Source organism: Carassius auratus, unplaced genomic scaffold (assembly GCF_003368295.1).
Source record: "Carassius auratus strain Wakin unplaced genomic scaffold, ASM336829v1 scaf_tig00217163, whole genome shotgun sequence".
Taxonomy (NCBI): domain Eukaryota; kingdom Metazoa; phylum Chordata; class Actinopteri; order Cypriniformes; family Cyprinidae; genus Carassius; species Carassius auratus.
In genome coordinates this window covers 5,532-31,485 of record NW_020528924.1, presented here as the reverse complement: position 1 = coordinate 31,485, position 25,954 = coordinate 5,532, and the positions used below count along the sequence as shown (strand labels likewise).

The window sequence follows — 25,954 nt, the reverse complement described above, 5'->3', positions numbered from 1 at the left end:
ATATAGAGCCCACAACTGTTTGCATAATAATTCATATAAATATATCATACAAAATGCATGTTATTTTTTATTTAGTACTGTCCTGAGTAAGATATTTTACATAAAAGATGTTTACTACACAGGATGAAAAAAAAATGCTGAAATTATTAAAATAACCCCATTCAAAAGTTTGTAACCATTGCTGCTTAATACTATTTGTGTTTATATCTGAATGATCCACCTGAATGAATTTTTTTTTTGTTTGGTGATGGTTGTTTGTGAGATATACGTGGTCAGAATTGTTGGTATTGAGAAATCTGATCAAAGAAGGCTGTGAAAATAAATCTGCATTGTTAATCCTTTTGATCTTTTATTTAAAAGAAAATCACAAAATTCTAACTTTTCATTGAAGAATAAGAATTTAAAATGGGGGGAAATATCATTATGAAACCATGTGTGTGTGTGGGTGTGTGTGTATTAACCTATGTTAACGTATTAATATTACTTATTAATTACTATTTTAAGAGAATGTTCATTATCAGTCATTTAAAAAAAAAAAAGACTCAGAACTGGTTGTCATCTAGGGTCGAGAAAAAGAAACACCTTTGAAATAGACTAAAATAACTAGGTTAAATCAGATGTTAAGGTAGCTGAAATTGTATTTCTTATTTTAATATGTTCTCCCAATGGCTGCCAAATTGTTATATTTATTTTATAAATCTTAAAAAGTCATGGACATTTTTATAATTTTTTGTTGTTGTTTTTTTTCTAATAATGTTAAGGTCAAAACCATTTGAGAAATTGCTATTAATAAAAAATAAATCAACTCCATAATCATGAACAAAAGAAGTAAAAATGTCACATAATTGGTGATAAAATGTTCAGTTATTGAAATTCTGTTATTATAGAATTCAATTATTTTGAATACTTAGAATTAATTAGCCTATGCTAATACATTTCCATTGGAAATGGTTCCAATGGTTATTATTTAACAGTAGCATCTTATTTGCATGCATATTTTACATGCATATTTTGTAAATGCAAAAACAACTATGAATTAAAATTACTATTACAATTTTACATTTTTAAGGGCTGTCTATTAATGATGGTTCCTTGCTAGGTTCAGACCATTTCGGTTAGGCTACTCTTCAGATTTTTTAGTTTCTAGAGTGAGATCTTGATTACAGATGATTATTATTTTTGTTTTAACAACAATTAAAAGTGTGTATTGAAAGTGTTTTTATAATTATTATTAATATGATCTTCACGTGCTGGTCGCGACGCGAGTACCCACTAGAGGGCCTGTGTGTGGTGAGGTCACTGTTGCTGGCATTGTTTCCGGGTCATCATTTCATCGCCATTTTACTGGTCAGAATCAGAGAAGTGGAGAGGTAAGAGATCGCAACGTGTATAGAAATCTTCAGCTAACTAATTCATAGTCCTGCACTTCTCATTAGAATCAGCTGCTGCGGTCGGTGAGCTGCAACACCCTGTGCATTATAACCGCTGGATTAAAGTTTTTAATAAGTGTCGATATTGTGGACGCGCGGCCTAACGCTCGCACAGCTAGCTTTGCGACGACGTTATGTCATTTTAGTTAATGTCGTAATTATATTCAGTGAAACGCATACATGTAAATGTATGCACAGAAAGACGACGTAAATCATTCAACGTGCATTTTAAGGATGCATGGCCTATCGTAGACTGGTTTTGCAGCAGTCTGAGTGCGATTCGTGTTTACCCGCTGTGTGTCTCCGGAACTGCAGCTGTGCGGGTAATGTTACACATTTAGGCGTCCACAATGAAAAAAGCAGGGCTTGTTTTCCATGTTCTTATAAATAAATCAAGTTTGAAATTCTGAATGTTTTGTTTACAGACGCTGTTAATTATGTGCAAATAAAATACAAGTTTCTTACACCTCAGGCTTCTGGCACAGGAATCATAAAGAGAGATGTGGGACCAGGGAGGACAGCCCTGGCCTCAGTGGCCTCTGAGCTCACAGCAGCAGTGGATGCAGTCATTTCAGCATCAGCAGGATCCAGGTTAGAGCGATGTTCTTATCTAATTGAGCTAACACATACTAATCATGTAGTAGTTTAGTTGTTTGAACTGCTCAGGGCTTCGTTTCCCAAAAGCATTGTAAGCCTAAGTTGATTGTAGAACTAGTGTCACCAATAGAGCTACTATCATTATCACTATTATTATGCTTTTGGGAAACAGCCCAGTTTAGTGCAGCGTTTGAGTTTTGTTTTTTTTTTTTTTTTTTTTTTGCAGGTCAAGTGGACTGGGCTGCTTTAGCACAAGCATGGATTGCACAGAAAGAAACCACCGGAGGGGTTCCCAGCCAGCAAGGGATTCAACCCAATGGCCAAGAAATACACCACATGGAACCTCCAGGCCATAATAACCATGGTGCCTTTCCCGGTGATCACAATTTCGGCAGAGGTTGGCAACCAGGTAAGGAAAATTTATCAGTTTGACTGAGCATTTTGAATAGATCTAATAACTTGATGTTCTGCTGTAATGGTAGACTTCTCTGTGGCGTCATATGCGATCCTTCTCCAATCTAATCAAAATATTTTTGTGAAAACCACGACCTCACCCTTTTCTTTTTTATCATCCATTTAATTTAGACATGCATCATAATATGGAAGAAATAATCTGTCGCTACTTCTGTTAAATTGTGACTTAAAATATTAGATAATTAAGCAGACAGTCATCAGAAAGCACAAGTAGGCCTTTTCAGAAAGGCTGCAGCAGAATTGTTGCATGACCGTTTTGCTAGATAAGACACTTATTCCTTGGCTGGGATTGTATAGAGCCCTTTAAAACTGCATTGAAACCGCAAATTTGGACTTTCAACTCGCTGGTCCCCATTGAAGTCCATTGTATGGAGAAAAATCCTGGAATTTTTTCCTCAAAAACTTCAGTTTCTTTGCGACTGAAGACAGAAAGACATAAACATCTTGGTGACATGGGGGTGAGTAAACCATCAGGGTTTTTTTATTCTGGAAGTGAACTAATCCTTTAAAGAAATAGTTCACCCATAAATAAAAAATCGCTGACAATTGACTCACTCTCAGGCCATTTAAAATGTAGATGAGTTTGTCTGTTAGAGGTTTCACATCGGGACAGGTTTGTAGAAATTTAGCATTGCATCATTTGATCAACAATGGATCTCTGCAGTGAGAGTGCAAACAGCTGAAGAATGGATCGATGGGCTGGAAGTGTATTGAATTACTTATGGATTATTGTGATGCTTTATAAGCTATTTAGACTCTCATTCTGATGGCACCCATTCACTACAGAGGATCCATTGGTTAGAAGTTGATTTAATGCTAAATTTCTCTGTTGTGGTGATTGTTTTTTTTTTTAGCTGAAATATTTAGTAGTGGTTTGTTACCATAGAACTACAGCTGGTTTATTTCATCACCTGAGAACGTGACACCCTGAACTGCATATCAAGTTTAATTACCCAGTTAATGGAAACTTTCTTTGATTTTAAGCTAAATGGAAACTTTAATTTTGTCATTTTAATCAGTCATTTTGGTGCATCGCCGTTTGCATGCATCAGCAAAAAATAAATAAAAAGTGCATTGCATGACATTTGACCTTTGATGCATGAAAAAGTGGGAAGGGCCAATGTATCTGACAACTTATTTAGTGCACAGTTGATATCTTTAAAGTTTCAGTTATGACCTTGTTTGCTGATTGTTTACAGAGTGGGGGATGCATAGCCAGCCGCCGCCTCCTCCCCCTCCAGAACAAGCATGGATTCCTCCTGGGCAAGGACCGATGGATGTAGTCAACGCATCAGAAGACAGTAACAGTCAAGATAGTTTGGAATTTCCTGGAGACCCGCACCGTGGAGGCTTTCCTCAAAACAGTCATGGGTTTGGGGGTCAGCCTGAGCCTTACCCTATTGGCCCAGTTGGCGTCAATCAGTTTGACTATCAGGTATGCTTGCCTAAGTCTGACTTATCAAAGGTTATTTCTAAAATGTTGTCTTCAAACCTTTCGGTTTTAGTCACATTTATTTCTGTTTCCTCTTAGCATGGAGCAGCACCAACAGGGACAGTGTATGGACCACCATCCACCGGCTTTCATGCACCTTATTGGCCTGAAGGACCGCAGAACAGAAGAGACCGGCTCCCTAGCTTCAGACCAGAACGGCCCAGATCCCCCAATCAGATGGAAATTAAACCAGAGACGCCTACTCTTGGTGCATATAATTATTGCTTAATGTATATACATAAGAAAAACTGCCGTTATTAAAAGATGCACATTGTGACATTGTCTTGGTTCCTGGTGTAGATGCTGTTAAACGGAGGACTTTGCCTGCATGGATTCGAGAAGGCCTTGAAAAGATGGACCGTGAGAAACAGAAAAAGTTGGAGAAGGAGAGAATGGAGAAAGAGCGTGCTGAAATGGCAAATAATGAAAGGGCTAGCGATATTATAGAGGAGGAAGGTGATGGTCCTCGGTTGCCACGCAAGAGCAAATTTGTAAGCATCTTTTTCAGAATCTGTTTACAGCGAAGGAATCTGCTGAGGTTACTTTGGCAACTGTTGTCCCAGGGTTCACTGACATGCACAAATGTTTGACATGATCATAATAATCTTAATTCAAAGACCCCATGAAATGTCTTGACGAGGCAATCTTCTGTATGCTACGGTTAAAAAGTTTGAGTTAGTATGATTTTTCTTTTTTTTAAGAAATGGTTTTTAATGATCTTAAAACTCTGAGGGACGAAATTCCAACTGATTTCATGGGAGTCTTTTAAGTTTAGTTACTTTGCTTGTTAGCTTTTGCACACTAACACTAATAATTCCTCTCGGCGCTTATGTCAACCACTAGCGTATGGTCTCTGGTCCAATCACCTACTCCTCTTTAATTTAGGACAGTGATGATGAGGATGGTGAAGAAGGTGGTGCTAGGGAGGATGGCGTTTCAGGGAGAAGGCTGGAGTTTGGTGGTAGAAGTTCTCCTCCTGTTCAAGAAGAGCAAAGTGAACCCGAAATGACAGAAGAGGAGAAAGAGTTTCAGCTGGTGTGTACACACAAACGCTTCTGTCTTAGCATTCATCTGTCCACACTGGTGACTTGTGATCCTTAATATTTTCTATTTGCTTCAACCAGGTGCTGATGACTAAAACTCTTCTTACCGAAGTCCTCCTCGAAGTCACAAATGAGGAAATCTTCCAAGTGGCCAAAGAGACTCATCGCAAAGCCACTAAAGGTCTGCTCCTGTTCCCTTCTGTCCGTGCAACTGTGCCTTCCAGTTTAATTCTGAGGAAGAGCCACATTTCCACAGATATTAGTCTTGGCTATGTTTTGACTGATATATATGAAATGAAGCCTTTCTGTCTGACTGATGCATCATGGTAATATTTTATGATAAGCAAAAGTGCAAATCTTCATTGGCCATTCTCTGCTAATGCAACAGAAGATGAAAACCTCAGAGGGAGAGTGAAAATGGTCACAGACACAGTTAAATGGAATCTTTCATGGGGTTCCCAGTCAATTCTGTTCTTAGATTTATTTCCTGTAAAACAAAATGACTTCCTCACTTCTATTTTTGCCAGACAGCTTCTCATTTGGAAAGTGACACTGCATTAGTACAGACTGGTTCTTTCCTCCTCCACTGTTTGCCTGTGTTTGACGGACTTTGTGTGATAACCTTTTTCTTCTCTCCATCTTTTTTTATTTTTATTTTATTTTGCCAAAGGCAGCTCTTGTGAATAGTGCATATGTGTACCCTCATCTCTAGAGACTCTTGCCTATGCGAAAGTGGTGGCTGTATGTGTTTTAACATGTTGTTCCTGTTGTTGATGTGAATCAAAGCTCCTGCAAAACAGCTGGCACAGTCAAATGCACTGGCTTCTCTAACCGGCCTTGGTAAGTGTTTTTACATTTTGGCCCGACGGGGGGGTTGGGAATAAAAAAGGGGGGGATGGGGCATTTTCAGCTCTCTAGTGAACTTTTATTACAAGCCCAAGAGTCAAGCAGCAGATCTTCTCAATGGTTAGCTTCCAGCAACACAGATTATTAAAAAAAAAGCATGCTTCATTTATTAAGGTGGGCTTTAGTAAAGAATTGTGTAGTCAAGTGGGTGAGAACGAGGGACTGTTAGCGTGCGACTGAGTGCCATGCTCCAGCTGTCTATTATAAGAAGGGGGCTTTGTTGCCGCAGGAGGGCTGGGAGAGTATGGCTCAGATGAGAGTGAGGATGAGGAGCGAAGTGCGAAAGGGTCGGACTCCTCAGACACAGACGATGAGGAGCTGCTGCACCGCATACGCCAGAAACAGGACGCCTTCCGTCGCAAAGAGAGGGAGCAGCAGGAGAGGCTGGCGCTGGAGGTACAGACTGTAAAAGGTGGGTGCATCTAGAGAAAATGACTATTTTAATACATTTATATATATATATATAAATATATATTTTTTTTTTATACTGTCAGTTTATTAGCAGAACAGCTGAAACTATTCTTAACAAAAATACATAGCTATGTTATTAAATCAATTTTAATAATCTATTAATATAACGTATTCATTGATTCAGTTTATTAAATATTTGCCCTTAATTTTGTATATTATATACATTTATATAGTTTGTGTGCTAGGTTTCTATTTGCCAAAAATGTGATCCATAGACCATTAAGTTTAAAAAATGTTTTTCATTTATATTCCTTTTTAAGTTCTATATTGTATCTTATTGTTATTAGTTGGAAAAAAGGAAAACAAGTCTTGTAAAATTTGTGTTTTCAGAAGATTTGGCATCGGACAGAGTGAACAGAGAGAGGGCAGGTTATGAGGAGGAGCAGACAGAGTTGAAACACAAACAGGAAGTTAGAGAAAGGGAGGTGGAGCCTACCTTAGAGCGACACAGGTCACGTAGTGAGCCTGAGGTCAGTGAGGTCAAGCGGGCCAGCAAAGAGCACACGGGGCGTAACGGAGGAAGTGCCAGTCCCTCCCTAAGTGAACACCATAGCCGCACCTCCAGCTCCAGTTCTTCCAGCAGCCGGTACTCTTCATCCTCCTCTTCCTCAGCCTCCTCTCGCAGTTCCTCCCGCTCCTCATCTCCCAGAAGGAAAAGGCGACGCAGCAGCTCCGCCTCCCGTGGGACTCGCAGGCGCAGCCGAAGTCGCAGCTCTCGCAGACATCAGTCGGAGCACGACAAGGGCAGAGACCGGAGGCGGAGCAGTCACGCACAAAGCACCGACCGATCCTCTCGTCACAGGAAGCGCAGCCACTCGCGGCAGCGCAGGTCCAGCAGGGGCCGCAGGAGCAGGTCCAAGGCCAGTCGCAGCCGCAGTAGAGACAGGCGGCGCAGCAGGGACCGCAGGCGCAGTCGAAGTCGCAGCAGGAGGAAACACAAGGCCTCCAGCAAGGACAGAGACAGGAGGAAAGAGAGGAGTCGGAGCCACGAAAAGGATAAAAAGAAGAACGAGAAAGATTTAGATAAAAAGAAAGACAAACAGAAGGGCAAGGAGAAAGAGGGTGAGGGCAGTTTAGTAAGGGATGAGGAAGACAATGCCAAATCAAGGAGAAAAAGGAGAGCGAGAGGACAGACTCTCACAGTGAGAGATTTTCCCGGCAAGACAGTAAATCTAGCAAAAAAGGCTCCAGCAAAGCTAGCAAGAAGTACTCTGATTCAGAGTCCAGCAGGAGCAGGTCCCCTTCCCCTGAGGTTAGCAAAGAAAAAAAGTCAAAAAAATCAAAACGTAGTCGATCAAGGTCAACGGAAAGGTCTCACAAGTCTGGTAAGAAGGCAAGCCGCAAACACAAGTCTAAGTCGCGATCAAGGTAGTATCCATTTTCTTCCTTCTTTTTATTGTTGAAGTGTTTAAATTGTTTGTGTGTGAATGATCAATAGTATTTAGAATCACAACTGTTGCAATCCGAGTGATCCTGAAGTAGTTTTTAAATTAACGTGTTAAATTGAAATCCGCAGTCACATAATGTTTAAAGTGTAATAGCTGAATTGTGCACAAATGGTTGGACTGTGCTTCCTAAGTGCTACGAAGATTGATATAATTTCCTCCTCTTCTCATTCAGTGTTGATCCAACAGCAGTTTAAGGTGTGTGTATGAAGTTCTAGATGAAGATCTCTACTAGTGATTGCACTAATAGTCTGTCCAACATTTCTCTTGCAGGTCAGCATCTCCCAGCCGCCGCAAGCGTTGAGGGGCATTCTGCCTCTGATCTGAGCACCACTTTTAAAATTCCACGAGTTAACAGGCTTGTCTCATTATCGAGGCAACGTTGTAGGTGAACTCCACTCCAAACCCCCTCACTCCCTCTTTTTGTAAATATATGGCATTTTTAAGTGTTGTCTTCAAAACAGGAGATTTTGAATGATAGTTTCTTTTTTGCCTTGTATTATGCAAGACTAAGCATTCAAGTAGTCAGTAGAAGCTTGATACTGTAACATTTTAAAACTTAACACCAGAGGAAATAAATTCTCATTTCATGTAAATTGTCAAATAAAACATGATTCTTTCTGTCTAACATGGCCTGCCTCTTTTATTTTTAAATCTGCTGCTTGAAATTTCTGAATGAAGATCAAATGTATATGGAAAAAGTAAATTATGGGCATATTCATAATAGCTCTAGCTTTTTATTAAACTACATTCATAGTTGTCTGTACTTAAATTACCATTTTGATAAATATCCTTCCACTATTTTCAATAAAAGTGAATGGAGACAATAGACGTCATCTCGTGCATTATATAACTATACTTTATTTTATTATCACTATACTGGCACCTTGATGTATGAAATTTCACGTTTAAGTTATTCATTGATAATATGAGCTGTTAACCGTTGCTACAGAATCGATTCACTCGGACTTGACATTCTGATTCGTGAACAAATAACTAAAACTAGTGTCTGAACTGAATTATTCTTCACAGTAGAAATAGTCATACAGGTTTGAAGTGACACGAGGGAAATTTAAATGAACTCACTTTAAGTGAGACTTGAAGTAAGACACTTTATTTTTCTTCTTTGAGAGGTGCATAGAGAGCAGGGAATATTAAGTGGTTTTGAAGTCAAGCACATTTTATGTTGTATATGCAGATTTATGGTTTAATTTAAAACGTGCGTCTATATAGTATTAAAACTGAATCCCCTTTTTCAGATTATTGTTTTAAAAGATAATTAGTTGATAAAGAGTATTAAAAAGTACATGTATTTGTCACTGTTATATTGGATAGGAACGCTTGATTCAATACCAAGTTTCTGCTCGGACAAGTTCTGTGAACACGCCACGGTCACATTGGGATTGGGTTAACTCTGAAGTCAGTGATAATATAAGATACATGCGACGCAATAAAATGCAGTTATGTACTCCAAGAAATTAGCACGATTAGCTTTTGGGCTGTTAGCAGAATCTAAGTTTAAATGCCCGTTAACCCGAAGCGCGTCCTCGAGAGTGAACGCAGTGCGGTCTGTGTGCAGCTGGACGGTGTGTCTGCATCACAGACAGAAGAATCAGCTGTCAGAAGGGTGAGACTGATTTATCGATTTAACAACAGTGCATGCAATTAAATCCATGATTTTACTCTTAATAGGTCAGCGTTGCGATCTACTCGTTTCCTGGGTTTTTGTTGACTAGACTATAGAATCATGACGACATATGGTTAAAAGATTTGAACAATAGTTTCTCCCGCAGATTGACCTGTAGAAATGTCCGCACGGTATCCCAGACTACTCTCGACCCCAACGAAGTGCGGAAGTTTCAGGCCATGGCTAGTAAATGGTGGGACTTGCAAGGAGAGTTTGCTGCCCTGCACTCCATGAATGACCTGAGAGTGCCTTTTATCCGGTGTGTAAATCTACCCTCTATTCTACTGATAAAAGTGCCATGTTATCACTGTAGTATTTTTTTTTTTAACAGCAGTATATCTTAGCTTATTTTATGGATGTATGGACATTTTTACCTTTACTAGGTAGTTTAAAAGGTCTTAGGTTCCATGTGACACATTACTTTTTAAAAGTACTGCTAATAAATGTGATGACATAAATGTTGTATACATAAGAGCTTAATTAAAACATGTATGAATTAACAAAATAATGTTTTATTTAGGGATGCACAGGTTCTGTTTTGAGCCAAATATTAAGATCTTTTTGATTTATTGGTTGATATTCCATATTTAACTGTGCATTATCTTTACCTTTTACATTTAGATGGCTTCCTCTAATGCTTAAGCTCTAAAAACCTTATTTAATCACAGTCTCAAAAGTTTCGACTTTCATTGCAAATGTATTCATTATGTATTCATGATATATAAAATCAGCTGTTTTGGCTAGATTTTTAATATTGGTGCAGCCCTAGCTTAGAATAATGCTATATGGAGTATAGCATGTAACAACTACAACTTTCTAAAAGTATTTAATATTTAGGGTTGGTAATAATTTTAAAAATGTTTTTGAGAGATTATGCTCCGTAAAAGCTGCATTTAATTGCTCAAAGTTAATTTGGAAAATTAAAATTGAGAAATATTATTACAGTTTAAATTGTTTTATTTTTATGTATATGTGTGTAAGTAATGTGTAATTTATTATGATTGTAGAGCTGAATTTTGATACATATTTCTCCCCAGGATTCTTTGATTAATAGAAAGTTTGAAAATACAGCATTTATTTAAACCAGACTTTTGATCAATTTAATGCATCCTTCTTTGAATACAAGTATTCATTATTTTCTTTAAAAATGTCTTGATGATAATCTTATCTGAGCAGATTCTTCTCTCAGCAGCTGTTTCCATGCGAGTCAGGATGGATATTGTGATTGTCATTGTAAGCCTTTCCCCTCGCCTCCCGGAATCATTCAGCGCACAATTTCTTCCCCTTCCCTGAACACGGGATCAGTTGTAGTATACAGCACATATGGCTGTACCCCGGGGGCTTGTTTAAATGAGGGACCTCTGTGCTGTTGCTGGTTATTATGTTGTACTTGAGGAATGTATGTTTGCTAGACGTTGGGGTTTGTTGGCAGAGATGGGCTGAGTTAACAGGATTGGCAGTGAGCACCTTAGGCTGCTTTGGTCTGTATGGCCTGTCCAAGCTTTTGAGGAAGAAGGTAAGGATGTTGCCTTTGAGTTCAGCGAGATGAGAATTGAGGATGTACGATTGCCTCAGGATGTCAGAGGCATGTGTCTAGCCAGAGGGACTAGACGTGTTTGGGACTCAGGAAGCACATTGAGGAATTGCATCGCTGTCATTAGCTTCGGATTTTCTGTTTCACGTCAGTCTGATGTACATCGTTTTATAATTCTGCATGACTGGAGGTGATATGTTTTCTGGCCTAGTGCCTTCTTAACCTCATTTTGTGACCTTTGACCCCATTTTCAGGGATAATTTGTTGAATGTGCATGGCATCCAGGAGCTGGGCAAACCTCTGGCTGGACTGAGAATTCTGGATGTTGGCTGTGGTGGAGGCGTGCTGAGTGAGGTAACTAATGTTAATTATGAAAATGATTCTATAATGACTGAGCTAAGTATTGAGCTAGTTGCACTAGTTAATTTACTGTATGATATTCCGTAATTTGAGAGATCTGGTCTGGGTGTGGTAGCAATATAAAGCTGGTCTCACGTTTGTTAGGTTTGATAGCATGCATGATTTTTTTTAGCTGGCCACAAATGATAAATGAACTATATGATTAAAACGGACCGCTTCACGCTCCGTGGTTTCCTCCACTGAGATAAACACACTTTCTCCAGGCTGTCTCTCTGCCTAATATGTCATTGTTGTGTTTTGTTGAGCGTGATGTCTCTTGAGTGTCCTGTCATGCAAAAGCTTATGTCGAAAGATCCCCTTTAGGGCACATCAGTGGAACAGACAATTTACTGGTTTACTGCAGCTCTATTTCTGAATATATGCCCTGAATGAACAGCAGAGGGAGATGTGCAGAATTCTTTTTTTGTTTTGTTTTGTTTTTGTGCTACTGTGTTTTTACACCTAAAGAAATATTTCATAGAAACTGAACTTTTCCGTTAAAATATATTTACCATACAAATCTAATGCAAATTCAAAATCAACAATGAAAATTTATTGTTTCTGTCCTGTGGGTCAGTGTTCTTTTAGTATTATTTATAAGCTATTATAGTATTTATTGATAATTTTTATATAATATTTTAATTTCATTTTAATTTTAGTTAAGGTTTAATTAATTTAGTTTATTATTATTATTATTATTATTATTATTATTATTTAAATATTTCTGTTCATCTTAAATTTTTATTTTAGTACTTTTAAATGAAATGTATTTCAGTACATTTGCATAATCAGCATTTATATTTAGGGTTAAGTTTTTAATTTAATATTAATATTTTATTTTGTCAGTATTCTTTCAGTGACTAAGTTTAAGGTTTAGTTTAAGATGTGAGTATCAATAAACAAAGTAGCACTAATCTTTCTCAGCCACTAGGGAGGTTAGGAGCAGACGTCCTGGGAATCGACCCAGTGGAGGACAGTGTGCGGACCGCAGAGCTGCACTCCTCCTATGATCCAGATTTACGGGAGAGAGTTCGCTATCAGGCCTGCACCCTGGAGGAGCTTGCCGAAGAGGAAGTAGAGGGATTTCATGCTGTAGTGGCATCTGAGGTGGTGGAACATCTGGCCGACCTGGACGCCTTTGCCAGCTGTTGCCAGCAGGTGTTGAAGGTGTGTCTCAACATCGCTGACATCTCAAACAATGACAATACATAAAAAGTAACAGTGGGATTCACAGCAAAAAGAACTGAATGCGCTGCTTTAATCTCCTGGGTCAGTGTGTCAGAGGACAAGAAGAGTTACTCCAAATCCCCATAATCTCCTAATGTTTTGACATCCAGCCACTTACATTAGCCTGTTTCTGTTTTGATTTATTTTCTTTTCAGTTTATTTTTAGATGGTTTATTAGTTAGAATTAAAGAAACAACACCAAAATAAGAAAAAAATATTAATGTATAACATGCAATTAAAGTTTGTCATATTTTATGTATGTAATGTATTAAGTAAATGTGTATTTTTCTTCCAGCCTGGTGGCTCTCTTTTCATCACCACTATTAACAAAACCAACTTGTCCTACGTTTTCGGGATTTTGGCAGCAGAGCAGCTGTTAAGGATTGTACCGAGTGGCACTCATGACTGGGAAAAATTCATAAGCCCAGAGGATCTGGAACGACTTGTGGAGTCTTGTGAGTGTCGTCTCTGACTTCCATTTCTGTCTCACTATCATTCATTCATCAGTTTCTGAGTATTACCCCTCCTCTTTCATGGATCTCTTTGCCATTTAAAAGCCTGGTATACATTACATAATTGTTCAGTATGATCTATTGTTACCTTGCTGTAGTGTTTATTGTATGGCAGAATTTGTTACTTGCTTTTACCGTTCTCCTGTCTCACTGTATCCCAGTTGGTTTCTACGTGGAGGCCATCAGAGGTATGATGTACAATCCTCTCACAGGAGCGTGGAGCTGGCAGCAGAGCACGGCCATCAACTATGCATTGCATGCAATCAAATGCAAAGAAGAATTCCAGCCTGGACAGGTCTGGGCTGAGAGTAAGAATCTGGATGAACCCGGTCAAACTACAAATTATAGTTGAGCCATTATAATGTTGCATCTGTTAAACACACCCCATGTCTCAAAATGTTGCATAGTGAAGAATTGCTGAACCAGTAATAATCGTTCTTTGCATTGTATTCCTTGATAAAAAAAAATAAAAAAAATTCTCTGAGGCATGATTCATAGGACCTCTTTTGTAAAGCTCTTATTAAGTTGAGAATTGTAATTTGAGATTGAAGCAGTTTTGATCCACTCAATTCACTTCAAAGATTCATTTACTTGCATGTTTTTTGGTGTTGGTTGGTTCATGTCAGAGGTCAAACAGACAAAGAGAATTATATAATGATTTTTGACTTTGCACTTAAAATGTATAGGTGCTTAATAAAATGAAAGCAATTGTGTCATAATTGAGATGGTTTTTTATTCAAGCTAAACAATTCTCTAATTTTGAATACATCCTTAGTCACAACAATTAAGCGCTTGTCTGTTGTCATCCTAACTTCCAAATATAACTGAAACAAAAAAATTAAATAGCAAGAAGTGTTTGTGTGTGTGTGTGTGTGAGAGAGAGAGAATTATAAATAGGATTCTTTTCTTTACAGTAACTCAAATTTCATAATGTAACTTAAGGGTAAATTAACGTGCACATACACACATTTACTTCTATTCCTTACTGAAAACTAATATGTCCTTCAAATTGTTTACATCTGCGTCTGTATTTTAGTGAAAAGCGTGAATGTGTTTTAGTTGCCTCGCTTCCATGTGTGATGCGTCGTGACGTCACTCGGGTCCAGCACAGCAACAAAGGAGAATGCGGAGCTGCGTGCGGAAGCCAAATCCCGTTAACGGCACTTCTTTCGCCTTACGAGACCGACATAACACGTAAACATGTAACAGTTGTGCGTACTTATATGGATAAATGAAGTGGCGCAGGTTTCGTTGGTGGAAGCGGGGTGAGAGAGAGAATGTACTGGGTCGCTGGTTTCGCCTCCTCCCGGTCGTTCGTGGTTGATCTTGGCCGGAATCAGAGCCCGTCCATCGGGTTGTGTGGCTCTGATGAGCGTCACTTATTTTATGGGTACATAGTTGCCGTCCCTGATCAGGATTTCTGTGGGATCATGTCGGGATTGGTGTCGGATTCCTGGTGGAGGAAGACGCTGTACATCAGCGGAGGTGCCCTACTGGCTGCGGCTGCGTATCTGCTGCACGAGCTGCTCTCCATCAGGTCAGTGCTGTGTCCTGTTGTGATTTCAAACGATATATGAAATGACCTACTGTCATTGCTTAGAATATTTAATCACACATGCATTATACATTTGAAGCTGTCTAGGAGATGATGTAAATATATTTCAGTTTAACAGTGCAAGTGAGGTTATCATTTGTTTTCCTTGAGCTCGCATCAAGTCACGTTTTCTAAATTACATGCACATGCGGTGTTTGGCCGCACGGGAGCATATGAAAACGCCCTGTCATCAAAACTCAGCTGGAATTTGCCTTGTTTACATTCGCACAGAAGAACTTTAATACATTCGTTTTTAATTGCGGTACGTGATCATGAGTGTTTACTTCACTGGATCGGAGTGTGTCGTACGAGCGACATTTTTATTGGCTCATCTGCAGGCCTACTAAAAATTCAAGGGGGGGAGGGGCTGCAAATCTGTTAGCAGTTATCAATTACTTCCGTTTTATTGTTTGTTTGGACCTGTAGCCTGTTTTACAGGCACCAGACGTTCTCATCCTCATGCAGTACTTCACTGGGTGGATTTCAGCACCATACGCCGTGGACAGCGTCACGTTTAAGTATTGAGCTCTAAAACTTTGGGGTCAAACTGATGCTTTACACTTTTTTTATTTATGCAGTTTGAAAAAAAAATGGAAATAAATCATTGTTAAACCTAAATATGTGCACTAAATATAGATAAAACATAAATTGACGTTGTTAGGGTATCAGAATGTTAATTTCAGAGCCACAAGGAAGCGTCTGAAATCTGGATGAGTGGAGTTGTTATAGATCTGAATTGCCTTTTTTATGTTAATTGTAGGGCTGCACGATTATGACAAAAATCATAATTGTCGATTATTCCCTTGAAATTGTAATTGTGATTATATATTACGATTAGCACAATTTAGATTTAATAATTTTTTTAATAGCTTTATGCCATTGTTTGAAGCCACTGCATGCCATATTGTTATATCAAAATAAACCAGCGGTAAAACACTCTTCCTGAAAAACTTCTTTTTTTTTAAGCCTCAAATATCATATATATATATATATAGTTATTATTAATATTATTTTATTTATTTATTTTTTCTGAGAAACCAAACCAAAGTAAATATATGCATGGTATTATGTTATATTAAAACAAAGAAATTCAAACAATTGGGAAAAAAACCCTTAAGATAATCTGTAGAGAGAACAGCAACATATCTTATGCACACAATGATGTAAGGGAACTTTTTTTTTTTTGTGTAATTGTGCCTTTAAACGATTACATAATTGTGTCATCTGTAATTGTAATTGCGATTACAAATTCGATTAATTGTGCAGCCCTAGTTAATTGTGAAACTTGGTTCTGGACTTTGTTGTTTTGGCTAGGTTGATAAACTGTGGCAGTATATTAACTCTAAAAATTACTTACCACAAAACAATACAGAATTTAAAGTTCCTGTGATCTTAATTTTGTCAGGAGAATCCTAATGTTACAGTCATGATTAATAACAGACCCATAGGTCTAATACTCTGAAATCATGTTATGTAATCAATTTAATTATTATTATGCAAAGGAAGAAATCTGTAGGGAATGTCTGTTTCTTTTAGACATTTTGGTAACACTATGTGTAATGCATTATGAAGGTATTTATAATGTATGTTGTAATGCATAAAAATATATTTACAGATTCCTTATTTCAGAAATTGGTTGTTTGTCATGTTTTAATGCATAATACTTTAATAATTTAGTTTTATGGATTGAAACACATAACATTTTATATGTGTGTGTGTGTGTGTGTGTGTGTAAATATTTGTATAAACAAATAGAGCCAAATTCCTTTATTATATACAGTTGCAATCAAAATTATTCAACCCCCTTGACTTGCAAGAGAATTTGCTGTGGAGGATAACATTTTATGAAATCAATTTAACAAAGGCATCAGTAAAGTATTAGAGAGAGTTTGTTAATACACTTTGGAGTGATCCTTTTTTGCAGCAGACATACCGCTGATCCATGGGTCCAAAAAGTTCCAGTTTGGTCACATCACTCCATGTAACATTCCTCCAGAGCTTCACAAGTCTACACAAATGTATTTTATCAAGTTCAAGTTGTCCTTTGTTCTTCTTGATCAAGAGTGGTATTCTACAAGATGTCTCAACATAAAGGCAATACTTGTCTAGTGATGATCTTACACATTCATCGGGTCATCTTGCAAGTCTTTGGCTTAACATTGCAGATTTTTCTCAGTTGCTCTGATTAAACATTTTATGATATTGTGCTTTTTCTTCCACAACCTCAAAGATTTTCTGGTAAAACACACTTTAAGCTAAGGAATAAGGCTGAGAGCTGTGTCTCTAGGAACTTTCAATGTCTTGGAAATCTTCGTATAGCATTAGCCTTTCTAAAGTACTACGATATTTATTCTCTTTAGCTTTTGTGAGATCTCTGTTGACATTTTTGCTACTCAACTTCAACACATGCATGGGCTAACTGTATGTGTAACGGCTCAAGCTAATTCTGTTTTTAATAGAGTTTCTAAAAGCTTAATTGTGTTTTGAGACTGTTTTATTCCCCACCATCCAAATAAGTGATTTAAAAACCGCAAAGTTGAATAGGGGTTGAATAATTATGACATTGCAGTATTATTAAAAAAATCTTATAACTCAAAAGTATTACATTATATACTGTCAATATCACTTTTAATATGCCAGTGAACGGTTATACATATAATTTTTATTTTATGCTGGATCTTCAGAAAAGTTTGTATTTTAAAGTACTGCCGTCTCTAGGGGGTTGAGTAATTTTGATTGCAACTGTAAGCATTATATATTAAAGCTGTAAGTTAAGTGATACCTACATTTCTGTTTTTGTATTAAACACATTTACCCTGACAGGGTCTAATAAACACGTTAACTGTGTTATTATTTGGGTATCTGTATTTGTTATTGGGGCTTTGAATGTAGAAATCATGACTGCTTTTTATTAATAATGATGGCTAAATGTGGAGGGATTTGTCCTGTTGTACCTCAGAATCTGTGCTTATCTTTCTGATCTACTGCATATGAATGGGTTTCAGCAAATCTAAATAAAAATTTTTTTCTCCCCCACAAAACACCCTGGTCAGAAACATATTTAACAGCCCACCTGATACAGATAGTTTGGTTCTACAGATCACATTTTTTAGGATATGTATTTAGTTAGAAGAATATGAAGTTCGGAGCCTGTTGTTTCTGAAATTGTGTGTGATCAGAACAGGACTGGGTTGTGTTGTTTTAAAAAACTCAAGCCTGGACTTGTAGTTGATGTGTGTGAAATAAGACCTGCCTTTGTCCACCCACACGCATCCTGCCGTTTTCTCATAATTATATTATATTGCCGTCCCTGCCGTATTTTACCCTGCACTTCACATGATTTTGGGGTAAATAGCTACTTTTAAAGTTATGTTCCTGAAATATCTGGGTAAAACATGATCTGATGGATTCTCCCAAAGAACACATATGTTGATAAAATGCATACAATGAATATACTGTAAGTAATGTTTAGATAAAATGCATGCCTAATAAATACAAATGTTTTGTTCCATTATGTCTGACTGTGATGTTTAACCATCATTGTTTTGAGTGACCTATTATAGATCTGTTCATACTGAAATCTCAGACAGATCGTCTGATTTTACCATTTATTGTTGATTTCCTCAAAGGAAAGAGCAACAGTTGGATTCTAAAGATGCCATCATCCTTCACCAGTTCTCCAGGCCAAAAAATGGGGTGCCAAGCCTGTCACCTTTCTGCCTGAAAATGGAGACCTATCTGCGCATGGTTGATCTGCCCTATCAAGTATGCATAAAGAAGCAGCTTGGGCTTTTGAGTCCATTTCCTTTGATCAGTGGTTACGTGCTGTTGAAATGTCAATTAAATTTTTTTTTTTTTTCAAATTTTTTAAATCAGTAATAATACTTATTGACAATAATAATAATACATGTTGTTGTTGTTATTATTATGATTTTAAATTGCTAAATTAACATTTATGGTTTACATTTTTTCACACTCAATATGCTTCTTTTTTGCAGAATTACTTTGATGGAAGCCTCTCTTCTGAAGGCAAGATGCCTTGGGTTGAGTATAATTACGAGCAGGTGTGTGGAACTGAATTTATAATTGACTTTCTGGAGGAAAAACTTGGTATGAGCCTGAACAAGAGTCTGAGCGCTCAGGAGCAGGCAGTAGCTCGTGCCATCACCACCATGGTGGAGGAACACTTGTACTGGTGAGTCATGTGCTGGAATTCTGAATGAGTCACTTTTCTGCTGCTGAGCAGGATCAAATATCCAGCAACTAGAGTCAGTAGAGTTCTGCAGTTTTTACATTTGGTTTTGGAGTTTTCCATTTTTTAATCCTTAAGGGAATATTTCACTCAAAAATGAAAATTGATCAAAATGTGCACACCCTCAGGCTGTCCACGATGTAGTTTTTGTTTCATTATCATTACATATTTGTAGAAGCTGCAGTGAATGGGTGCAGTCAGGATAAGAGTCCAAACAGCTGATCAAAGCATCACAATAAATCGCATGACTTCACACGACTCCAGTCCATCAATTAATTTGCTTCTTGTGTGTTTGCTCTAAACCTCAAACCATATTGCTTTCTTATATTGCTTTTGTCCAGTGAAAAGTCATCTCATCTGAATCAGGAGAGAAATATGCATGGATAAAGCACCGTTTATTAGTGAAAACAGTCATAAAATTATGTTGTTGGATTTTGATATTAGAGGACAACAGGGGTTGAACATTTTCACTGGAGGAAGTGTTATTATGGATTATGGACAAAAGTAATTCTTTTAAATGAAAATTCCTGTAGCTTTACAAGCTTACATGTAGCTTTTCACTTCACAAGATGCTAGCTGATGGCCTGTTACTTTGTGTTGTTTTCATCATCTCTTTGAACCGAATCCATCCATTCACAGAATTCCAAAATTTCTTTGTGGACATTTTCTTAAAGTTTCGAAGCATAGATACCAAAATCAAGATTGATCATCACATTGATCAACAAACAAATAAATAAATATATACATACATACATGCATACATAAAATACATTAAATATAGTATTTTTAACAAATGTTTAACATTGTATATTGATAAAATTATGAATATACCATGTTTTTAATTCTTTAGTAATTATTTATTTGTCTGAATTTTAGACCTATTTTGTACTTTTGTGCATCCTGTCCAGCAGTTACAAAGCTGCCATGCACATGACTGCTTATAACTATACATAAAATACTGAGATTTATGAAATGTTTGATTCCAAATGATTCTTTAAGATTTGAACTTCTCTTGAAATATAGCCATACAACCTATTTATTTGCATAATAAACATGAATGAAATGTTTTGTATGAGTCCATAATCATAAACCATTTATAAAAAAAAAAATGCTTGACAAGCTTGGATTGGACTGCTGACATGATTTGTAGTGCAGGCAGCAGATTTATAAAATTAATGACTAGTGCTGAAACTAATTTTTTCATCATCATTCATTTAGCATTATTATATTCCTTCAAATGAAATACGTTTTTTTATTTGTTTCATTTTCTCATGCATTCTGTCTTCACATTGTCTTGAAGTGCTTTACACTGTGCTTTATACAGTATAGCATCCCACATGGCTATTGATGGAGTAATTCATGGGTTTGAATATGTGTCCACTCCAGAGTAGTGTTGTTTATGTCAGCAGAAGAGCTTGCTGAGCAAGAACATTGATTAAGCTATAAATAAGAGTGATGGATGTCATGCTGGGAAATCTGAATTATGACACTGGTGGGTTTTGATCAGAAAATAATCCTTCTAATTTACTTGACCCATTTCAGTAAAAAGACATGTAATATCAGATTGAAACTCAGAAATGTAATTAAAGCATGTAGCCTACAATACTGTTTCATGGAGTTCATGTATTATGTCCATACAAATTAACATGCCATGGTGGTCAATGCAATGTTGAATTTAGTAGTTATTTTTTGTGCCGAATTTACACACTGCAACTTTGAATCTGATTTAAACTTGATGAAAGGCTGATTGTAAATTCCAAGTGGTGAGTTCAAAGCCATGAACCCAGAGAGCGCTTAAAGCCATTTTGGATGAATGGTTTTTATTAATGCATTGCCTACTGTGCAAAGAAGTTAATTAGAAGACGGCTTTAATTAATTTGATTCAGATAATCACAGAGCAGAGAATTAATTCAAAGTTTAATCTCAAAGGCCAAACTGAGTTTGTTTTCTGTGTGATACTAAAGCTGCACACAGTTGTAATAAACTCTGAATTATAATTAAGCCCATATTATGGTTAATTACTTGTGTTGTTGATCAATTATTGTTGAAGATTTCCTCATTTGTAAGTTTTTCTTTTTTATTTATAAAAGTAGCTGAAAATAAATGTATTATGCAAGTTAAATAAAGTGCATGCATAAATATTACATTACAGTAAAGTTCGGATATATTTGATGGATGTTGTAATGTGAATCAGTAAAAATGCATCTGCATTTTGTGAATTGTTCCTCCCATCTCTCCTTAAAACTTTGCTTGCTTAAGAAAAATGACTATAAAAGCCTTACTATAATAATGATAATAATTATTATTATTGATGTGTTGTCTTTAAAAGTGACTTTTTATGACTTTTCCCCACACAAATATGGCGTTTATACATAAAAGATATAGATTTAGGAAATCTTTAGGAAATGAATCATGACCTAATTTATTCATCTATTTCTTGTCACAAAAGGACCATTGCATACTGTCAGTGGGTGGATAATGTTCAAGAGACTCAAAGGATGCTGGACCTTCCCGGGCCCTTCAGTGACCTGCTGAAGTGGATCCTGTGTCAGCTGACTGGCGGCATTGTAAAGAGGGAGATGTACTGTCACGGCATTGGCTGCTTTACTAAGGAAGAAGTCTACACCCTCATGGAGAAGGACATGCGCACACTGGCCACACTGTTAGGTGAGGAGGACAAAAGATAACGTTAATTAATTTTTGTGTATATAATATAATATATACATATATATATATATATATATATTAGGGGTGTAACGGTTCACAAAATTCACGGTTCGGTTCGATACGATACACTGATGTCACGGTTCGGTTCGGTTCGGTTCGATACGTTTTAGATACAGCAAAATGTAAAAACATCTCAACTTTTCAGAATGCCGCAAGCGCACCGCGGGTCATGTGACAAGAACCAACCAATCAGCTTCATCCTTTCCCGTAACAACGTTGAGAGCTCAGCCAAGATGAAGGAACAGCTGATCATAGTTGTATATGGATTGCAATTTTGAAATAAATTCAGTAGCAGAGCTACTGCAAGCGATTTTTAGAGCTGTAAATCCATTTATCCTTCGCTGAAATTTCCGCGTCTCATGGAGAGAGCACGTCATTGTTGCTTAGCAAAGACAGACGCCTCAGGAGAAAGACGCGCTTAGCGTTTTCCATGCGTTTTTAGGCACGATATGTGAACGGCCCCTAAGGCGCTCGCTCACTCAGCACGCGCTGAAGGCTCGTTGCAAAATGTCTAATGCATTTAACAGACCAGAAATATAAGATCCTAAAATAACCAACAGGTCTGGTGTTTGGGTTGGATTCCCTGTAAGCTATAGTTTCTAAATGCTGCAGGGATAGTTTGCTGCGTGCATGTTTCTCCTTTTTTTCGTCTTTTCCCAGATAGTACTGACGCATATATCCCAGATATTCCCGCTGGATTTTTTTTTTTTTTTTTTTGTAATCCCGCTGGTGTACCCTGTCATGTTGCAGATGCGACATACCGTTGTTTATTTATCCACCACTCTCTTGCCATCACCATTATAGCTTAAAGGGAATCCAAAGTGCACCCAAACACCAGACCTGTTGGTTATTGGAGGATCTTCTCATTTCTAGTCTGTTAAACGCATTGGCTATTTTGCAACGAGCCTTCAGCGCGTACTGAGTGAGCGAGCGCCTGCTGAGTAGCCTAACATAAACATATAAGATGGTGTTTTTTTCTTCTTCGGGAGTGTCAGGGGCGTTGCCTGTTACGTTGTTTGGGTTATTGGGCTACCTTGTTGAACGCATATCATTATATTTCTTTCTCTCTCTTTTTTTTTTTTTTTCAAATATAATTAATTACTCCAACGAACCGTTCGGTATACATAATGCGTACCGCGTACCGAACCGAAAGCGTCGTACCGAACGGTTCAATACGAATACGCGTATCGTTACACCCCTAATATATATATATATATAAGACAACGCAATATTAAAAAACCTTCATTTTTTTTTGACTGAAGAAAGTAAGACATGAATATCTTGGATGGCAAAATAGTAAACTATCAAGAAATGTTTAATTTGGAAGTGAACTATTCCTTTAATAATTATTTTCTGCACCATCAGGGGATAAGAAGTACATCATGGGTCCCAAGCTGTCCAGTGTGGATGCCACAGTGTTCGGTCACCTTGCACAAGCCATGTGGACACTACCTGGCACACGGCCCGAGCAGCTCATTAAAGGTGAGCAAGACCTCACAACAGCAGTTTTGTAGTCCTAATAATAGGGCGATTAAAATAATTGGAAATATTTGGGGAGATTCATGCTTGGCTTAATGTTTGATGTTGTTGTATTTTAAGGGATAGTTCACCCAAAAATGTAAATTCTGTTATCATTTTTGTTCCAAACCTGTAAAAGGTTATATTCTGTACAATACTGGTGGTTTGGTACTCAAAAAAGAACAACAAACTAATTTTCACTGAATAATGTTCACATAGTTTTAGAAGTCATATGGATTTCTTTTAGGGTGCTTTCTAGCATTTTTGGAACTTGACAGAATTCAAAAAGTGCAGTGTGAGTATTCTGTCTAACATCTCCTTCTGTGTTCCAAGAAGAAAGAAAATTAAATGGGTTTGGAAAGTTATCCGAATTTTCATTTGGGATGAACCTATTCCTTTTAATTTTGTGCAATGGCATGACAGTTTGTTAAATGTCCACTAGATGGCAATACATGCATTTATTTGTGCCTTTGCACATTAAAGTTCAGTCACACAATCAACCACCTCAGCAGAATAGAGAGCATCAGTCCGGTTCCAGAATTTAATAAAAAATAGCAAATAAAAAATATATATTATTTTTATCTGATTTTAAAGAAAACTACATTACCCATGAACAAAATTGCGCCATAAGAGTTCATAGCAACCACTCACTCCCCATGAAGCACTTCGATTAATGTAATCGAGTCAGTCTTCCTCACAGAATTTTAAATATTTCTTAAAATATGCATATATTTTGCAAAAAACTTAAAAAATGTAAAATACTTTCAGTACGCAGTCTTGGCGTTTTTGGCAACTTTCAGTTTTAAATTTTAAATTTTTTCTTTTTTTCAAATCAAAGTTTCTAAAGTTGTGAATTCCCCTTGTACTGTAGCTGCTTGGTTCATTGCTTATAACGATTAAACACTTTTAAAAAAACCTTTTGGGAAAAAAGAATGGGAAAAATACTTCAGGAGCTAAGCCTCTTAAAAAAGGGGATGGGTTTTATTACACCTTGTAGAAACTTGTAGCTGTATTCTTCATAAAAATTCATTATCCTGACTAGAGACGCAATGGAACAAAAACCAGCCATTAATCAGACGATGTTTGACAGGTTTCAAGCTCCACAATGAATAACTATGTCTGCCCACAGGAGAACTGATCAACCTCGCCATGTACTGTGAGCGCATACGGAGGAAGTTCTGGCCCGAGTGGTTTGTGGACTTAGAGGACTTCTGTTACGACAGCGACAATGACACCAGCAGCAGGACGCCCAGCTGCATGCTGGACCTTGGTCTATTTTCCAGGACAGACACTTTAGAGGAAAGCGATCTTAGCCTCCTTTCACACAGTAATACACACTCGCAAGACTCTGACCACTCCGGACGCTCGCTCTCAGACTCTGACATTGAAGCAGATGGCTCGGATGTGGAGCAGCAGGTCAAGGGTCAAGTCAAATAAAGGTTGCTTTTCATCTGGTGTAACAGCATTTTGCGATGTGTAGTGGCTCCAAAACTCATATTGATATGTTTTCACACTCTGATGAACGTGAATTAAAAACAAAATGTGTGTACACAACGTTTACACCACAACGTTTAAGATTTACACCACAGAAGTTGGACGCATGTTAAAGATCATTCCTTCTGCCTTCTCTCTCAGAACTGTTTCTATGTCCACAGTTTCAGTATGATTTCTAAATAGTTTTCATTTCAAGGAAACATACATTTCGTGATTTTTTTCAGTCCAATCAATACTTCTAATAACTCTCAAATTTTAATCAAACATTTGCTCCGGAACACAATCCTGTAGCTAAAAACTAGCTTGTATGATTCTGGGATGTTTGTGCGAAGTTGACAATTTACCTTATTTTTTTTATTTTTTTTTGACAGACTGATTTCCTTTGTGCCATCTTGAAATGTGTGTGAATTCCTCCCTCCTGTTAAAACCTAATAACTCCTGCTCCCAGGTCAGGTCAAGTACATAAAATACAAATGAAGATGGATGAAAGGATTTACGAAGCATGTAATCCCTTGTTTTACACACACACACACAAAAAATAACAAAATGAGAATCCAGTCCTCTTGTATATTTAGGCTAATACAATATAACTGAATCCCTTTCTGTCAATTTGATTTGTTAGGGCTCCAGTGTGTGTCATCAGTGTCAGACTCTTGATCAGTCTGAACGGTGCTTAATGCCTGTGTGCCAGACTGCAACCATTTATGCATGTGTAACAGCCTTTCCTCTTCATTCATCCATCCCTCAGTCTCTTTCTGTTCGATTCTGTAATACAGACCTGTTTGCGTGTCACCACCAGAGAGCACTGTGACCATTCACATGTTGAGTTGGTCCTATGCAGCCACTTGTATTGGCATTGCGAGTGTCCCTCGCTTCAAGCTTCTGCCTTAAAATAATGTTTTAAATTTTAATAACAACAGTGAACCTCTAGTGAACACGAAACGGTCAACTTTAATTGCTTAGGAGTCTGATTATACATTTCTTTTAATCCATGTGTATCAAATCATAGTGTGTTTATTCCTGAGCAGATTTGCCTTAGTTGAGGGAAAATTGTTGTGATTAATAGCCGCATGATGAGTTTACCCTCTTTCTGTTGAATTTACTTGAAACCCTAGCCTATACTGTTATGCAGAATTCTCTAGTTTACTTTCC

At 37.4% G+C, this 25,954-nt stretch overlaps 3 protein-coding genes across 4 annotated transcripts; all 3 read left to right on the top strand.

The window, feature by feature from the left end:
- Positions 1-1,305: 1,305 nt before the first annotated feature.
- On the top strand, positions 1,306-8,486 carry LOC113100085 (arginine/serine-rich protein PNISR-like). Its single transcript, XM_026264958.1, is given in 13 exon segments — positions 1,306-1,370; positions 1,903-2,021; positions 2,254-2,436; positions 3,701-3,936; positions 4,033-4,201; positions 4,294-4,484; positions 4,879-5,028; positions 5,118-5,217; positions 5,823-5,876; positions 6,172-6,354; positions 6,744-7,520; positions 7,523-7,781; positions 8,132-8,486. Coding segments are annotated over 12 exon segments (2,424 nt in total). The 5' UTR covers positions 1,306-1,370; positions 1,903-1,930; the 3' UTR covers positions 8,163-8,486.
- Positions 8,487-9,236: 750 nt separating this feature from the next.
- Positions 9,237-13,936, top strand: coq3 (coenzyme Q3 methyltransferase). 2 transcript variants are annotated; one of them, XM_026264957.1, is made up of 6 exons: positions 9,237-9,485; positions 9,652-9,804; positions 11,334-11,433; positions 12,403-12,645; positions 13,001-13,160; positions 13,379-13,936. In XM_026264957.1, exons 1-6 carry the CDS (start codon positions 9,322-9,324, stop codon positions 13,567-13,569), a joined length of 1,011 nt encoding a protein of 336 aa, XP_026120742.1. In that variant the 5' UTR covers positions 9,237-9,321; the 3' UTR covers positions 13,570-13,936. The 2 variants fall into 2 exon arrangements, with proteins under 2 accessions (XP_026120742.1, XP_026120741.1); XM_026264956.1 differs by having other exon boundaries at positions 9,640-9,804.
- A 264-nt stretch (positions 13,937-14,200) lies between these two features.
- On the top strand, positions 14,201-25,098 carry LOC113100082 (failed axon connections homolog). The gene is made up of 6 exons (XM_026264954.1): positions 14,201-14,754; positions 18,441-18,576; positions 18,810-19,006; positions 21,513-21,730; positions 23,156-23,272; positions 24,438-25,098. The coding sequence occupies exons 1-6, from the start codon at positions 14,495-14,497 to the stop codon at positions 24,743-24,745; spliced, it is 1,236 nt and encodes a 411-aa protein (XP_026120739.1). The 5' UTR covers positions 14,201-14,494; the 3' UTR covers positions 24,746-25,098.
- The last annotated feature ends 856 nt before the right edge of the window (positions 25,099-25,954 follow it).